Here is an 11,670-nt window from a genome sequence, read left to right on the forward strand (position 1 = left end):
TCTCTACTCTAGTTTCAGACTTGGAGGCTACAGGGAGCGCCACCAGCAGGCAGCTGGAGGAACTGCAGGAACTGACCAAAGGTATTGACACTCTTATCTCGTCTCACACGTTTGCTGAGCTACGGTCTGAACATTGGAAAGTTCTGGACTTCCAGACTCCAGAAGCGCCTCTGACTCGTCTGTTGCTATGACGACTCTTACAGCCCAGGAAGTTGAGCGGGTTGCCATGGCAGCCAGAGTGACAACTGGGGAGAGCCAGAGAGAAGGTAACACCAGTGCATTTTCACTCTGTTAATCTGCTTGCTTGATTGGATAATTTCTATATATCTGAGATCTATATTTACAGCGCTGGAGTCCAGGTTAGAGGCTGAAGAGGCCGCATTGAAGATCCTGAAGACAGAGAGCTCAGGTATAGCCTACTTTAGATTAGCGAAAGCTTACATAAGCATAGCTACTTAGCGTACATTAGTACTCTGGTCAAGGGTGTGTCGATAGCCTACATTAGTACTCAGGTTCAGGGTGTGTCTATAGCCTACATTAGTACTCAGGTTCAGGGTGTGTCTATAGCCTACATTAGTACTCAGGTTCAGGGTGTGTCTATAGCATACATTAGTACTCAGGTTCAGGGTGTGTCTATAGCCTACATTAGTATGTGGGTCCAGTCTAGTTATAGTGTGATCTTTCCTCAGGGTTGGAAGAAGGATTGAGATCCACACAGATCCTCGTGGAGGTGCTACACACCCAGAACAACAGTGAGTCTGCTAGAGGTTCTGCTGACTTCCTGTTCCCTAGCTGCTCTCTGGTGGTTCTTCAAGGTTCTCCTCTTCACCCTTATGCTGCTTCTCCTCCTGGTATCTCCTCCAATGTGAGGAGGTGATAAGAGGAGGTGCTTTTAGGGTATTGACCAGAACAGGAGGTGTGGTCCTCCTCATTGAAGGTCAGTCTGTCCTGGTTCCCAGCAGCTGTTTTCTATGCTTCCAGACCACACCTCCCAGCTGCTGAGGGTGGAGACCAGAGTCAACATCAGCCAATCCCTGATGGAGCACCTGGAGACCCAACTGAACAGAGGTACACCTCTAGACCCAACACAACACAGGAGCACCTCTAGACCCAACACAGGAACACCTCTAGACCCAACACAACACGTGAACACCTCTAGACCCAACACAACACAGGAACACCTCTAGACCCAACACTACACAGGAACACCTCTAGACCCAACACAACACAGGAACACCTCTAGACCCGGCTCAAGTCCAGATGAGTCCAGACCTCCTCATGTCATTCTCTACTCTAGTTTCAGACTTGGAGGCTACAGGGAGCGCCACCAGCAGGCAGCTGGAGGAACTGCAGGAACTGACCAAAGGTATTGACACTCTTATCTCGTCTCACACGTTTGCTGAGCTACGGTCGGAATATTGGAAAGTTCTGGACTTCCAGACTCCAGAAGCGCCTCTGACTTGTCTGTTTCCACGACGACTCCTTCAGCCCAGGAAGCTGAGCGGGTTGCCATGGCAGCCAGAATGACCGCTGGGGAGAGCCAGAGACAAGGTAATGGCAGTACGATTTCATGCCGTTAATCTGCTTGTTTGATTCGAAAAATTGAAATATACCTGAGGTCTTATTTACAGCGCTGGAGTCCAGGTTAGAGGCTGAGGAGGCCGCTTTGAAGACCCTGAAGACAGAGAGCTCAGGTATAGCCTACCTTAGTTTAGGGCTATTAGGGTATTGACCAGAACAGGAGGTGTGGTCCTCCTCATTGAAGGTCAGTCTGTCCTGGTTCCCAGCAGCTGTTCTCTCTGCTTCCAGACCACACCTCCCAGCTGCTGAGGGTGGATACCAGAGTCAACATCAGCCAATCCCTGATGGAGCACCTGGAGACCCAACTGAACAGAGGTACACCTCTAGACCCAACACAACACAGGAACACCTCTAGACCCAACACAGGAACACCTCTGGACCCAACACAGGAACACCTCTGGACCCAACACAACACAGGAACACCTCTAGACTCACCATAACAGGGTCTAGTACACTTCTAGACCAAAAAGAGAACCAGCACACCTGACAAGACTTGGGTCAGAGAATAAAACCACTTAAAGATTATTCCGGCATCCTTTGCTCCGATGTTTCCTCATCTGCAAACCATATCTGTGAAAGATGAAATTTGTCATCAACTGCACTTGAAGATCCTCTAGATATCTTATCTAAAATCAAACCTAAGATGTCCTCCAGTTGCCAGAGAAACCATTAGTCTCCTCCCTCCAGATGTGATGACCATGTGAGTCCAGACCTCTCCTCATGTCATTCTCTACTCTAGTTTCAGGCTTGGAGGCTACAGGGAGCGCCACCAGCAGGCAGCTGGAGGAACTGCAGGAACTGACCAAAGGTATTTACACTCTTATCTTGTCTCACACGTTTGCTGAGCTACGGTCTGAACATTGGAAAGTTCTGGACTTCCAGACTCCAGAAGCGCCTCTGACTCGTCTGTTGCTATGACGACTCTTACAGCCCAGGAAGCTGAGCGGGTTGCCATGGCAGCCAGAGTGACCACTGGGGCGAGCCAGAGAGAAGGTAACACCAGGACATTTTCACTCTGTTAATCTGCTTGCTTGATTGGATAATTTTTATATATCTGAGATTCATATTTACAGCGCTGGAGTCCAGGTTAGAGGCTGAAGAGGCTGCATTGAAGATCCTGAAGACAGAGAGCTCAGGTATAGCCTACTTTAGATTAGCGAAAGCCTACATAAGCATAGCTACTTAGCGTTCATTAGTACTCTGGTCAAGGGTGTGTCGATAGCCTACATTAGTACTCAGGTAGAGGGTGTGTCTATAGCCTACATTAGTACTCAGGTTCAGGGTGTGTCTATAGCCTACATTAGTACTCAGGTTCAGGGTGTGTCTATAGCCTACATTAGTACATGGCTCCAGTCTAGTTATAGTGTGATCTTTCCTCAGGGTTGGAGGAAGGACTGAGATCCACACAAATCCTGGTTGAGGAGCTGCACACCCAGAACAACAGTGAGTCTGCTAGAGGTTCTGCTCACTTCCTGTTCCCTAGCTGCTCTCTGGTGGTTCTTCAAGGTTCTCCTCTTCACCCTAAGGCTGCTACTCCTCCTTGTATCTCCTCGAATGTGAGGAGGGGGTATGAGGAGGTGCTTCTAGGGTATTGGCCAGAACAGGAGGTGTGGTCCTCCTCATTGTAGGTCAGACTGTCCTGGTTCCCAGCAGCTGTTCTCTCTGCTTCCAGACCACACCTCCCAGCTGCTGAGGGTGGAGACCAGAGTCAACATCAGCCAATCCCTGATGGAGCACCTGGAGACCCAACTGAACAGAGGTACACCTCTAGACCCATCACAGAAACACCTCTAGACCCAACACTATACAGGAACACCTCTGGACCCAACACAGGAACACCTCTGGACCCAACAGAGTACTGGTACACCTGACAAGACTGTGGTCAGAGAAGAATAGCACAATAGATTATTCCTCCATCCTTTGCTCCCATGTTTCCACATCTGCATAAAATATGTGAAAGATGAGATTTGCTGGACTTGAAGATCCTCTAGATATCTAACCTAAGATCTAAACTAAGACGTCCTCCAGTGGCCAGAGAAACCTTGAATGTCCTCCCTCCAGATGTGATGTCCAGATGAGTCCGGACCTCCTCATGTCATTCTATGCTCTAGTTTCAGACTTGGAGGCTACAGGGAGCGCCACCAGCAGGCAGCTGGAGGAACTGCAACATGACTTGTCTGTTGCTACGACGACTCTTTCTGCCCAGGAAGCTGAGCGGGTTGCCATGGCAGCCAGAGTGACCGCTGGCGAGAGCCAGAGAAAAGGTAACATTTTCACACCGTTAATCTGCTTGCATGATTGGATAATTGAAATATATCTGAGATGTATATTTACAGCGCTGGAGGCCAGGTTAGAGGCTGAGGAGGCCGCTTTGAAGACCCTGAAGACAGAGAGCTCAGGTATAGCATACATTAGCATAGCAACGGCCTACAGGAGCTTAGCTACTTAGCCTACATTAGTACTCAGGTTCAGGGTGTGTCTATAGCCTACATTAGTACTCGGCTCCAGTCTAGTTATAGTGTGATCTTTCCTCAGGGTTGGAGGAAGGACTGAGATCCACACAGATCCTCGTTGAGGAGCTGCACATCCAGAACAACAGTGAGTCTGCTACAGGTTCTGCTCACTTCCTGTTCCCTAGCTGCTCTCTGATGGTTCTTCAAGGTTCTCCTCTTCCCCTTATGGTGCTTCTCCTCCTGGTATCTCCTCCAATGTGAGGTGATATGAGGAGGGGCTTTTAGGGTATTGACCAGAACAGGAGGTGTGGTCCTCCTCATTGAAGGTCAGTCTGTCCTGGTTCCCAGCAGCTGTTCTCTCTGCTTCCAGACCACACCTCCCAGCTGCTGAGGGTGGAGACCAGAGTCAACATCAGCCAATCCCTGATGGAGCACCTGGAGACCCAACTGAACAGAGGTACACCTCTAGACCCAACACAACACAGGAACACCTCTAGACCCAACACAGGAACACCTCTAGACCCAACACAACACAGGAACACCTCTAGACCCAACACAACACAGGAACACCTCTAGACCCAACACAACACAGAAACACCTCTAGACCCAACACAACACAGGAACACCTCTGGACCCAACACAGTAATACCTGAAGACCCAACAGAGTACTGGTACACCTGACAAGACTGTGGTCAGAGAAGAATAGCACAATAGATTATTCCTCCTTCCTTTGCTCCCATGTTTCCAAATCTGCATAAAATATGTGAAAGATGAGATTTGCTGCACTTGAAGATCCTCTAGATATCTAACCTAAGATCTAAACTAAGACGTCCTCCAGTGGCCAGAGAAACCTTGAATGTCCTCCCTCCAGATGTGATGTCCAGTTGAGTCCAGACCTCTCTTCATGTCATTCTCTACTCTAATTTCAGACTTGGAGGCTACAGGGAGCGCCACCAGCAGGCAGCTGGAGGAACTGCAACATGACTTGTCTGTTGCTACGACAAGTCTTTCTGCCCAGGAAGCTGAGGGAGTTACCATGGCAGCCAGAGTGACCGCTGGCGAGAGCCAGAGAGAAGGTAACACCACTACATTTTCATGCCGTTGATCTGCTTGTTTGATTGGATGATTAAAACATGTCTGAGATGTATATTTACAGCTCTGGTGTCCAGGTTAGAGGCTAAGGAGGCCGCTTTGAAGATCCTGAAGACAGAGAGCTCAGGTACAGCCTACATTACTATAGCAACGGCCTACATGAGCTTAGCTACTTAGCCTACATTATAACTCAGGTCCAGGGTGTCTATAGCCTACATTAGTACTCGGGTCCAGTCTAGTTATAGTGTGATCTTTCCTCAGGGTTGGAGGAAGGACTGAGATCAACACAGATCCTCGTTGAAAAGCTGCACACCCAGAACAACAGTGAGTCTGCTAGAGGTTCTGCTGACTTCCTGTTCCCTAGCTGCTTTCTGGTGGTTCTTCAAGGTTCTCCTCTTCACCCTAAGGCTGCTACTTCTCCTTGTATCTCCTCCAATGTGAGGAGGGGGTATGAGGAGGTGCTTCTAGGGTATTGGCCAGAACAGGAGGTGTGGTCCTCCTCATTGTAGGTCAGTCTGTCCTGGTTCCCAGCAGCTGTTCTCTCTGCCTCCAGACCACACCTCCCAGCTGCTGAGGTTGGAGACCAGAGTCAACATCAGCCAATCCCTGATGGAGCACCTGGAGACCCAACTGAACAGAGGTACACCTCTAGACCCAACACTACACAGGAACACCTCTAGACACAACACCGGAACACCTCTAGACCCAACACAACACAGGAACACCTCTAGACCCAACACAACACAGGAACAACTCTAGACCTAATATAGGAACACCTCTAGACCCAACGCTACACAGGAACACCTGTAGACCCAACACAACACAGGAACACCTCTGGACCCCACACAGTAATACCTGAAGACCCAACAGAGTACTGGTACACCTGACAAGAATGTGTTCAGAGAAGAATAGCACAATAGATTATTCCTCCATCCTTTGCTCCCATGTTTCCACATCTGCGTAAAATATGTGAAAAATTAGATTTGCTGGACTTGAAGATCCTCTAGATATCTAAGATCTAAACTAAGACGTCCTCCATTGGCCAGAGAAACCTTGAATGTCCTCCCTCCAGATGTGATGTCCAGATGAATCCAGACCTCGTCATGTCATTCTCTACTCTAGTTTCAGACTTGGAGGCCACAGGGAGCGCCACCAACAGGCAGCTGGAGGAACTGCAGGAACTGACCAAAGGTATTTCACTTCTTAACTGGTCCCATACATTTGCTGAGCTACTGTCTGAACGCTGGAAAGTTCTGGACTTCCAGACTCGAGAAGCGCCTCTGACTCTTCTGTTGCTATGACGACTCTCTCAGTCCAGGAAGGTGAGCGGGTTGCCATGGCAGCCAGAGTGACCGCTGGGGAGAACCTGAGAGAAGGTAAAACCGGTACATTTCCACACCGTTAATCAAATAGTTTGATTGGATAGTTCGGATATATTGTATCAGAGATGTATATTTACAGCACTGGAGTCCAGGTTGGAGGCTGAGGAGGACTCTTTGAAGACCCTGAAGACAGAGAGCTCAGGTATAGCCTACGTTGTTGTAGCGACAGTCAACATGATCGTAGGTACTTAGCCTACATTAGACTCAGGTCGAGGGTGTGTCTATCGCCTACATTGGTATTCAGGTCCTGTCTAGTTGTAGTGTTATCATTCCTCAGGGTTGGAGGAAGAACTGAGATCCACACAGATCCTTGTTGAGGAGCTGCACACCCAGAACAACGGTGAGACTAGCTACTACCTACTTTAGTTAGGCTACAGCAAACAGTAGCCTAGCTACAGCCTACATTAGCCTGGCTACAGCCTACAAGAACCTAACTGTAGCCTAAATTTGCCTGTTTCCAGTGTAATCACTGACATTATTAATTTCTGATTGAGGTCACTCAGCTGAACTGTCTACCCTGGAGGCCAGGATGAACGCCAGCGAGAATACAACAGCAAGTATGGAGGACTTGCTGTAATGTTTTCGCCCCCTTTATACCCTTTCAAGAGATACATCTCTTTGTACGTAAGGGATCATGTATAGAACGCCGGTCATTATCGGGAAAATAAGCCCCGACAGGGCGAACAGGACACCGACGCGAAGCGGAGGTGTCTTTCCTCGCCCTGAAGGGGCCTATTTTCGTTTTTGACCGGCGATGTTCTATACATTATCCCGTTTATTACACGGCTACTTGCCAAAACGAAAAAATAACTTCACAACGGTGTCTTTTTACATTTACCATAGTGTTGATCAGCAGAGAAATAGTCCGCCCAAAACTGACTATTTGACGTCGCTTAGCAACCGTGGTATCACTCCGCAACCTTGCGGAGTGATACCAAAGACGTAAATCAGAGGCAAAAAATTCTCTTTCCTTGACAGCGGTTACTATATGCTTAGAAACGGTCAATTATTGAAAAATTATTCACCGCCAGAAGTCGGGAAGGACCATGCAAGTGAACGGAGCATTCCACCGCATTGAGAAGAGCCGTGTCATACATTTCAGTAGTCCCCTCCTACTACAGAATCAGCTCTAGGAACACCGTGGCTCCATACAGATTTGTTTTGAATTGTTAAAACATCCTATATTGATTGCTATTAACATAATGACAAAAATGTCCTGGTATTTCTTCTCCTCCTCCTCCTCGAGGTGTGGCTGACAGGGCCGGGGTTCTGAGCCGGCTCTTGGCGGAGCTCCACGCCAACGCCTCAGGTCTGCCGTCTACCTGCACCACATCGCCCTCTAGTGGCCACATGTAGTAACTTATCTAAAAACCTGTTATCCACGATGCGTGTTGCTCTGGACCCGTCTGTCTGTAGTCATGGAGATCCGGACGGACAGAACCGAGCGGCGTTTGGACCAGTGGATGAGTCAGAACCGAGGTTGGGCTCCTGCTGTTATATACGATGAACGAGAATCTCTCAGATAGACTTCGGGTTTGAGATGGCCATCTCATGACGTATAATCCGAAACGTCAGAATACATCGCATTGAGCTGTAGGGTTCCACCCATGCTGCCTTGCGTGCGAATTAATTTCGCGCTGCTAGGCAGCATGGTCCATGGATCCGATTTTCGCCTGAGGGAACCAATCACAGAACGGGGAGGGACGGCAAGAAGATGACAACGTCTATGCGACACACCGAAGCTTACGGATCCAAAATGGCAACAGACGCGTTACCTTTCGATGCAGCCTTAGATAGTGTTCTAAGTAGTTTAGAACGCAAATTTATTTTGAAAAATAACAACTTTCGGCGTTAAACTCTTATTACCAAGAAGGATGTCTTTGCCGTGCTACCAACCGGCTTTGATTGGCTATGAGCTGCGTACAGACTCATATGATAGACATTCGTAGCGCCCATAAACGACTCCGGGCAATCGTAAACCACGCCTCAAATACGAGAAAATGAATGTGCGGTTCCCAGACCTGTCCAGGTAGAGCGCCAGCGCCCCCGGGTGGCCTGCAGCGGTACCTCACCCTAAAACCTCCCTCCCCTCCCAGAACGGCCCCGAGTGGCCTTCTCCGCCGGACTCAGCGACTCCGGAGCCATCGGACCCTTCGGCATGGAGACCACCCTGGTGTTCACCAAGACCCTCGCCAACGTCGGCCAGGCCTACAACCAGACCACGGGTACTAACTAGTGCTAACTACTACAGCCAACACTAACTCGTACTCAGTGGGGTGTTGAGGTAGCATTCTATCGTTTGTACCTTCTGTAAATGGACAGAAAGGGGAGTGTCTATCTCTCGTAACTTCCTGATTACCTCTGGGTTGGCCAATCCGGTTCCTGTGTGTTTGGATCCTCTGCCGAAGTGTGCGGAAACCGCGGTTCGGGTCAGCCTATAGCGTGCTCACGTTCATCCGTGTGTCATGATGACTTCCTGCAGGCATCTTCAGGGCTCCGCTGAGAGGCCTCTACTGCTTCCTGTTCACGGTGGCGGACTTCCTGAAGGGCTACCGGGGGGTGTACCTGTACCGGAACGAGGAGCGGGTTCTGTTCAGCCTGGAGCTCAACGGCCACGGCGGCTACGCTAGCAGCTCGGCCGCCACGCCCCTCCTCCTGGAGGCCGGGGAAACCGTCAGCCTCCGTCTCCCTGGGAGCTACCGTCTCTATGACGACAACCGCAACTTCAGCCTCTTCTCAGGATTCCTGCTCTTCCCTCTGTGATCCAGAGATCAATAGACTGAAGGACTGATCGATCTATAGATGGACCCATGGTCTATAGATCAATAGACTGATCGATCTATAGATGGACCCATGGTCTATACATCGATAGACCGATCGATCTATAGCTCGACCCATGGTTTATAGATCAATAGACTGATCGATCTATAGATGGACCCATGGTCTATAGATCAATAGACTGATCGATCTATAGATGGACCCATGGTCTATACATCGATAGACCGATGGACCGATCGATCTATAGCTCGACCCATGGTTTATAGATCAATAGACTGAAGGAATGATCAATCTATAGATGGACCCATGGTCTATAGATCCATAGACTGATGGACAGATCGATCTATAGATTGACCCATGGTCTATAGATCAATAGACTGATCGATCTATAGATAGATTCATGGTCTATAGATCGATGCATCAATTGATCAATAGAGACCTTGCAATCGATCAATCAATATGCAGATCTATGGAACCTGGACTCAAGATGAATGGTCAGATGTATTGATTAGTGATTGGTTTCTAAACAAGGTCATCACGGTCTGAACAGGAAACAACTTTTTGCCTCATCCATCCATTGTTATATAGCCCATCATTTTAGGCCTGATAAAGTTCTGATGAAGCCTGTTATAGTCCTGATAAAGTCCCGTTATAGCCTGATAAAGTCCTGTTATGGTTATAGTCAATAGTTACGGTCATGTTATAGTCCATAGTTACGTCATGTTGTAATCCATAATTATGGACTACACATGTTATGCGTCTCCATGGTGATACTGATGGAGCCTGAGAAGCTCTTAAAACGTGTCACCAAATCTTTTATTGTCTTTCAGGGGAGAGGAGAACAAACAGTAGGAAGAATACGTTGACGCCAGCAGTGCAAAGACAAGCAGTAATTTAACCCATTTATATACATTTGGTCTTTAAAAACACATTATTAAGATCTGTTTTATTAAAATCAAAGCGGTGTGACCCTTAACCCTTTACAAAAGCCATCTGTTAGTCATCTCTAACAGAGAAATGGAGCGTCGTCTGCACTACAAATCCGTTATATTATAAAACACCAATAGGGGGCGCCACTGACCATGCATGACGGCTCCGTGTGGCCGTGGTTTGCTTAAACAACCTTATTTAAAGTATTAATCTCGAAAATGCATGTTAATAAATGTCTGTTAAAAGACCGAATGAGGTAACACCCAGCAGTGCTCTCTTGCCAGGCCATTATTGTAACTAAGAATTAGTTCTTAATTAAAGGTGCTATAAAACATGGACCCAGAGTGTTCAAAATGATTACTGCAGTGAAGCCCAAACGTACAACAGTGGAGAGTTGTCTCCACCCAGACTCCAAGCTCATGTTGGTTGCCAGGTTGAGGACACTGAACAAACATGAGCAAAGATGAGCCGAGCAAAACACAATATCTCTTTCGATAAGCCCAGTTATTCCATTACGACACTGAAAAGCGACATCAAGTCCTTCTGGCTCTAAGCAGTCTCGTGTTTCTCTGTGTGTGGTTCTTTGTGTGTTTCTTTGTGTGTGTGAGCCGGCGTAGGGTTTTTTCGTGTCTGCTAGCGATTAAACGGAAACTAAGGCCGAACAAAGCCAGAAAGATCCATCACTACAGACAATGAAACTTAAGAAACAAGTGCAAATCCAAAGCCAACCGAACCCAACTGGTTTAGTTATTGAGGCGTGGCCAAGGGGCCAATGCCAACTGAGACTTCAGAGGGCTCTCTGGGAGGCCATGGAACTGAGGTCCAAAAACACCTGAAATTACCACTTATCGCCATAGGGGTCGCCAAAAGGAACTAAACGGAAATCTTCGAGATCATCATATTAAATAGGACATATTAAATAGACAAGGTTATTAAAAAAAAACGTTATTCAAATAAGACTCAATTATTTAAGAATGTACAGTGATGGAAAAAGAGGAATTTAAGTTCTATCTTGTGCACATAGGAGTTATAAACCACGGGTCATGTAAACGGCGTTAAGGGGGAAAAGTTCACCTGATTTTGTTCATGATTATTCACAGGCTCAGAACCAGGGTTCTGCAGGAAGACAACGTTAAGTTAACACTGTAAGGAATAAAATGTACCTGGTTAAACGCCCGAACAACGGAATGCCTACTGTACAACATGACCTCTGGTCATTGGATAAATACAACTGGTGATGGTGACTCTTACAGGAAGACGAAAGGTCGAGCTGGATTATTAAATGCAGACTTGCTAATCTATCTTTGACAACAGCAGAGTACTTTCTTTTGGGTACCTTGTGTCGATTTAGCGATCAGTAGCCTTTTTTTTAAAAACCAGTTCAAGTTCCAGCTTGAACTCCAGTAGACTGCTGGTTGTCATTCAAGGCACTGGTCCTATGTAGCGCATGGCTG

The 11,670-nt window shown here is 47.7% G+C and overlaps 1 protein-coding gene across 1 annotated transcript in view; it reads left to right on the forward strand.

The window, feature by feature from the left end:
* Positions 1-10,554, forward strand: part of LOC130382187 (rootletin-like) — a 28,674-nt gene extending 18,120 nt beyond the window's left edge. Inside the window, exons 62-92 of the mRNA XM_056589795.1 lie at positions 13-81; positions 204-266; positions 347-409; positions 690-752; positions 982-1,068; positions 1,298-1,366; positions 1,489-1,551; positions 1,632-1,694; positions 1,810-1,896; positions 2,321-2,389; positions 2,512-2,574; positions 2,655-2,717; positions 2,962-3,024; positions 3,254-3,340; positions 3,693-3,845; positions 3,918-3,980; positions 4,117-4,179; positions 4,405-4,491; positions 4,964-5,110; positions 5,191-5,253; positions 5,388-5,450; positions 5,680-5,766; positions 6,249-6,317; positions 6,440-6,502; positions 6,588-6,650; positions 6,786-6,848; positions 7,012-7,065; positions 7,755-7,817; positions 7,925-7,987; positions 8,605-8,733; positions 8,991-10,554. Coding sequence (XP_056445770.1) covers positions 13-81; positions 204-266; positions 347-409; positions 690-752; positions 982-1,068; positions 1,298-1,366; positions 1,489-1,551; positions 1,632-1,694; positions 1,810-1,896; positions 2,321-2,389; positions 2,512-2,574; positions 2,655-2,717; positions 2,962-3,024; positions 3,254-3,340; positions 3,693-3,845; positions 3,918-3,980; positions 4,117-4,179; positions 4,405-4,491; positions 4,964-5,110; positions 5,191-5,253; positions 5,388-5,450; positions 5,680-5,766; positions 6,249-6,317; positions 6,440-6,502; positions 6,588-6,650; positions 6,786-6,848; positions 7,012-7,065; positions 7,755-7,817; positions 7,925-7,987; positions 8,605-8,733; positions 8,991-9,271 — 2,546 coding nt within the window. The 3' untranslated portion in view covers positions 9,272-10,554. The remainder of the gene's footprint in view (positions 1-12; positions 82-203; positions 267-346; positions 410-689; positions 753-981; positions 1,069-1,297; positions 1,367-1,488; positions 1,552-1,631; positions 1,695-1,809; positions 1,897-2,320; positions 2,390-2,511; positions 2,575-2,654; positions 2,718-2,961; positions 3,025-3,253; positions 3,341-3,692; positions 3,846-3,917; positions 3,981-4,116; positions 4,180-4,404; positions 4,492-4,963; positions 5,111-5,190; positions 5,254-5,387; positions 5,451-5,679; positions 5,767-6,248; positions 6,318-6,439; positions 6,503-6,587; positions 6,651-6,785; positions 6,849-7,011; positions 7,066-7,754; positions 7,818-7,924; positions 7,988-8,604; positions 8,734-8,990) is intronic.
* The last annotated feature ends 1,116 nt before the right edge of the window (positions 10,555-11,670 follow it).

The sequence above is a fragment of the Gadus chalcogrammus genome, chromosome 5 (genome assembly GCF_026213295.1).
Source record: "Gadus chalcogrammus isolate NIFS_2021 chromosome 5, NIFS_Gcha_1.0, whole genome shotgun sequence".
NCBI lineage: Eukaryota > Metazoa > Chordata > Actinopteri > Gadiformes > Gadidae > Gadus > Gadus chalcogrammus.